Source organism: Engraulis encrasicolus, chromosome 6 (assembly GCF_034702125.1).
Source record: "Engraulis encrasicolus isolate BLACKSEA-1 chromosome 6, IST_EnEncr_1.0, whole genome shotgun sequence".
Classification (NCBI taxonomy): Eukaryota; Metazoa; Chordata; class Actinopteri; order Clupeiformes; family Engraulidae; genus Engraulis; species Engraulis encrasicolus.
The window spans coordinates 16,836,127-16,841,126 of NC_085862.1; the positions used below are offsets into that span (position 1 = coordinate 16,836,127).

At 48.6% G+C, this 5,000-nt stretch overlaps 2 protein-coding genes across 2 annotated transcripts in view; one reads left to right on the top strand and one right to left on the bottom strand.

Annotated features, from left to right (window-relative positions):
* oma1 (OMA1 zinc metallopeptidase) overlaps positions 1 to 5,000 on the top strand; it is a 41,913-nt gene that overhangs the window by 27,360 nt on the left and 9,553 nt on the right. The gene's annotated exons all lie outside the window — the stretch shown is intronic.
* On the bottom strand, positions 2,540 to 3,519 carry LOC134450123 (piggyBac transposable element-derived protein 3-like). Its single transcript, XM_063199991.1, has 3 exons — positions 3,418 to 3,519; positions 3,139 to 3,242; positions 2,540 to 3,026 (listed from the first exon to the last, which is right to left on the bottom strand). Exons 1-3 carry the CDS (start codon positions 3,517 to 3,519, stop codon positions 2,591 to 2,593), a joined length of 642 nt encoding a protein of 213 aa, XP_063056061.1. The 3' UTR covers positions 2,540 to 2,590.

Consider the following 5,000-nt stretch of genomic DNA (forward strand, 5'->3'; position numbering starts at 1 on the left):
AACAGCCGAGCTGCATCTACTCAATAATTCAGCCGCCATTTGCATCGGCCGTCAGCAAAGACGAATTAAACCATTAGCGACACGCCGCCATACTGCACGCCCGAGAGAAGACGGCTAGCAAGTCTCAGTGGCTGGGAAGGAGTGAGATGGGGTGGGGGGGTCATGAGTGAACATGTTGTGGTGTCCCACTGGCTTTGGTTGAGTTCGCCAACCAGCTGCCACAATCCCCCACCCAAATACCCACTCCAAGCCCCTCCTAATTCCCCCACTTCCCGCCCCCATATACCCATCCAAAATCGCCTACCCATACATTCCCAGCCCCCATACCTGTCCAAAACGCCAAGTCCCGTTCCTAAATCATCACCACCTCCCAGCACCCACTCCCCTCCCAGACATCAGCTCTCCATCACCATCCACTCCCCCCTCCCCAAATCCAGGACCCATACTTCTCTACGCACCTCCCCATTCCCCTACTACACCATCCCAGATACCCCCCCCCCACCTGCCCCTCACATTCCCAGTCCCTCACCCCTCTCCCTCAATACCTACTCTCAACCTCCATAACCCCTCTCCACACGCTCCCCTCCCATACCCTCCCACACATCCGCCTTCCATCCCCACCCCCTCCCCAAAATCCAGGACTACACCTTCCAACCTCCATTCCCACCCCAACACCCACTCCCCATTCCCCTCCCATACCCTCCCACACATCCGCCTTCCATTCCCCACCCTATCCCCCACCCCTTCTCTGAGCCCATCCACCATTCAGCACCCACCCCCACCCCCACCCCCAGCCTCACCATACCTTCCCAGACATGTGCCCTCCATTCCCAATCTCCCACAATCCCAATTCATCACCTCCCAACACCCACTCCTTCAACACCTACTCCCAGCTACCCAACACCCCTCCCATCCCCAATTCATCGCTTCCTACTCCTATTCCAACACCTACTCCCCCCTACCCAACACCCCTCCCAGACATGTGCCCTCCGTCAGCCCCCTCCTCCTCCCCAATTCAGGGGCCATCTCCAGGGAGGTATCTCCATAGCTGCCAGCCTCATGTTCTGCCAAACCAAACCAGACCAGACCAGACCAGAGTAGACCAGACGGTATGTAGCGGTATCTGTGTCGGCAGACGGCACGGCGCGCTCCTTAACTACAACCTCTTTTTTTTTCTTCTTCTTCTTCTTCTTCTTTTCTCGTCTGCTTAACACGTGCTTCGGATGGATTGCATCATTCCTGAGCTGACTGTTCGCCGCCTAGTTCCAGAACACATTTCCTCAGATGGAATCATCTCCCGGCCGGCGCTAACGCTAATGAGGCTAAACACTTGCTCTTTTAGCGGCTCTGATCGCAATGGAAGGGAATTAGGCATTAGTTCGTTTTTCTTGCTGTTAACCCCTTAAGACGCACCCCCTTTTTCAGACTTCATTTGCGAAATTGGCATACCCAATTTGAAAGTAGCACAGATCCCACATGGTTGTAGATACATGCATGTGCATGTACCCATTGTAAAGGTAACACTCTCAGGTTTATGCCTAAAGTGTCAGTATGATTTTATGATGTTCTATCAGAGAAATACAGTTGTTTGAATGGAATAAAAATATAGTTTTTTTGTTCCCGTATAGCATCTTTTCTTGAAAATGACTGAGATTGACAGCTCCAGCAACCTGTCAGCTCTGTAATGATACATTGAGACCAAAGACACAAGTGTCTGCTTCCAACAGCAAAAGAAATGGAAGAAAAATACCAAACTATGAATATTTTATGGGTTTTTTTCTCTTGGTATACCCATGCGCTTTTGTTGGGTACCTTTTGGTGATGCCCAAGAACCTTTTTGGATAGGTAAGAAGGACACCAGAATCAAAAGCCTGTAACTTCAGAATGCCACATGCTAGAAACACAGTTCTGGTTTCTATTGAAAGCTAACATCTTGGGGCTTCCAATCATGGACTTGGATTGGGTGCTAGACATTTTGGATTAGATTGGCATAAGCATAAACTCAAAAATATATTTTTTTCTTATTACGTCTATGGGGTATTGATGAAAGAAAGGCTAAAACAATTGAAGTATGAACAAGTATTTAATAAAATAGTAGAAATAAGAAAGGCAAAATATTTAAAATAATTAAAAAATCAACTATATACAAACAAGAACATAACATAACAATATCAATATAACTAATAATACAAAACTAATACAGTGTATAATACAGTGTGTGTGTGTGTGTGTGTGTGTGTGTGTGTGTGTGTGTGTGTTGTGTGTGTGTGTGTGTGTGTGTGTGTGTGTGTGTGTGTGTGTGTGTGTGTTGTGTGTGTGTGTGTGTGTGTGTGTGTGTGTGTGTGTGTGGTGCAAACCATGCCATGTGGCAATGAAAAGTGTGAAAATGAAATCCAGTCCGGAAGTCCAGCATCATTCTTTCTTCCCTTTGTGTGTGTGTGTGTGTGTGTGTGTGTGTGTGTGTGTGTGTGTGTGTGTGTGTGTGTGTGTGTGTGTGTGTGTGTGTGTGTGTGTGTGTGTGTTGTGTGTGTGTGTGTGTGTGTGTGTGTGTGTGAGTGAGAGAAAGAGAAGTGAGGGGGAGGGGGGAGTCCTACAAATTGTTCTTTGTATGCCACTCATTGTAGCAGTCCCTCTTCACCGTAAAGCACAGCACTACCTGGCATGAAGTGCACTCTGTGGTGCTCTTCAGGGAACAGTTCACACACCTCCGCCTCCCTGCTGTGCCATCTTCCGTGTAGTGCCTCAGTTTGTGATGTGCACCTTGGGGAGCTGGAGCAGGTGATGGAGGAGGGCCAGTTGAAGGTGACCCCGCTGCCTTCAGCTCCAACACCAGGGCCTCCCGGAACGCCTTCTGTGTAAGGGGGGTCTCATGCCTCTCTGCTGCCATACAGGAATGAAGTACAAAGGCGTTCACGATGGCAATGTCCAGAAAGTGATAGAAGAACGTCCTGTGCCACTTCCTGGTCTTGTGAACGGTGTTGTAAAACCCGATCATGGCATCAGAGAGGTCCACTCCCCCCATATGTCTGTGAAAATAAAAGATTACAAAAGTTTTGTTTAGCACATAGCATTACAATCATTGGTGGATTGTTACATACCCTTGAAGACAAAATAAAATAATGTATCTCAAGTACTTACTTGTTATAATCAGTGACAGCTGGTGGGGCAGGGATGGACTTCAGCTGCCACCGGCCCATCTGTCCCTCTGACCCTCCTCTGAACGGTGGTCTGTGGGTTGTGGGCTGTGTGCATTGTGGAGCACAAGCGGACGTCCCTCGTGTCCTTCCACTGGACAAAAAGAACGGGATCATCTCTTATCCAGCGGATGGTACCACGTGGTGACTGAGAGGTGAGAGCTCCTGGACGTCTTCTCGGGTAGCCTATTCGCTGTTCTCTAATTGTTCCACAAGCCCATACCTTCTCGGCCAGGAGGTCCTTGAACAGGGTAGGGCTAGTATAGAAGTTGTCCACATAGAGCTTATAGCCCTGGCCAAGCACACGCGTGTCCACGAGATTCATGACTGAATCATAGCTGAGCCCCTTTTGAAGTGCCATGTTTCTCCCCTCATATACAAAAAAGTCCCATGTGTATCCGTTTGATGAATCTGCCAGCACAAAAAGTTTATACCCCCACTTAGTGGGCTTGTCTTTCATATACTGGCGGAGGATGGAGCGGGCTTTTGATTTCACCATCCTTTCATCCACTGCAATGTGTTGTTGGGGATGGTAGTGAGCTTTACACGCAGTCCTAATCTCGTCATAGAGAGGGCGGATCTTGCACAGACGATCGTAGGCCTGTGTTCCCCTCCTCCTGTCATTCTCTGCATCACTGTCTGGGTGGCTAATATGCAGCATGCTGGAGACAGCTGCAAATCTTCTCCCGGACAACATAGATGTGGGGAAGGGGAAATTGTAAAGTTCGTTCTTCGCCCAGTAGTCCCTTACAGACTTGGCCCCAACTAGGCCCATGTAAATCACCATACCAATATATGAAAGCAGATCCTCCAGGGACATCTGATGCCATCTATGAGGGTGGTTCCTTTGTCCATATATGTTAGAGTGATTTACTATTGTCTGTAGGGTGTTTCTTGTCATGAAGAGCATGAAGAGTTGCAGTATGGTGTATTGCACCCCCCCCACGACCTGGGGCCCTGGAGCGCGAGCGGGGTTGAATGATGGTTGTGGTGGTATGATGTCATCCACGTCCATCCCCTGCCATGGCTGACCATTTCCCTCTGGCTCCTGTCGCCTTCCCTGTCCTCTTCCTCTTCCTCTTCCTCTCCCTCTTCCTCTGCCTCTCTTGGTGGCAGGTGTGGCGCTGGATGGCTGCGCTGCTTTCCTCTTCCTTGCTCTGGTGGTAGCCGGCGAAGAGGCTGATGGTTGATCGTCTCCTTCCTCCTCACCAACTCTCTGCCCCTCTTTCTCCACCTGGCTCTCCTCCTCCTCCCCCTCCTCCTCCTCCTGTTCAGGGAGCCAGTCTGCATCAGAGGATCTATGTGGAAAAAAACACAATATAATTGCAAATTATTATTTCATGTAACATTCAATTTGATGTATCTCTCTCTCCCTCCCTCCCTCTCTCTCTCTCTCTCTCTCTCTCTCTCTCTCTCACACACACACACACACACACACACACCTCCCCCCTATCGCACTCGGTCACTAAAAGGTGAGAGACTTTCAATGGCCCCTTCCCCCATTGCATACACTTTGTATCAGCTGTGAACCAAACACACACACACACACACTAGGCAACAGGTAGTATAAATACAACATAAGCACAATTCAAAGCATTTACATTAGGCATTATGGATGAAAACAGCTAAACATATTCGTAATGCAAATTGCAACATGGCAACAGCACAATGTTCACCCAGAAAGAGAAATACATAGTACAGACAAATGCCCCCATTCATCCATTGCCTTCACACACAAACAGATAATCATAGCATACACTATAGGTTACATGCAGAATGAATACAATTAGAAAGCATTTGCAGCCG

Excerpts from the sequence above, each read along its gene's own strand:
- LOC134450123 (XM_063199991.1), bottom strand. The coding sequence starts at position 3,519 with ATGAATCTCGTGGACACGCGTGTGCTTGGCCAGGGCTATAAGCTCTAT. Across the intron at positions 3,243-3,417 it reads AGGACCTCCTGGCCGAGAAG|CCCACAACCCACAGACCACC; the intron begins GTATGGGCTTGT and ends CAATGCACACAG. Across the intron at positions 3,027-3,138 it reads GCTGTCACTGATTATAACAA|ACATATGGGGGGAGTGGACC; the intron begins GTAAGTACTTGA and ends TTATTTTCACAG.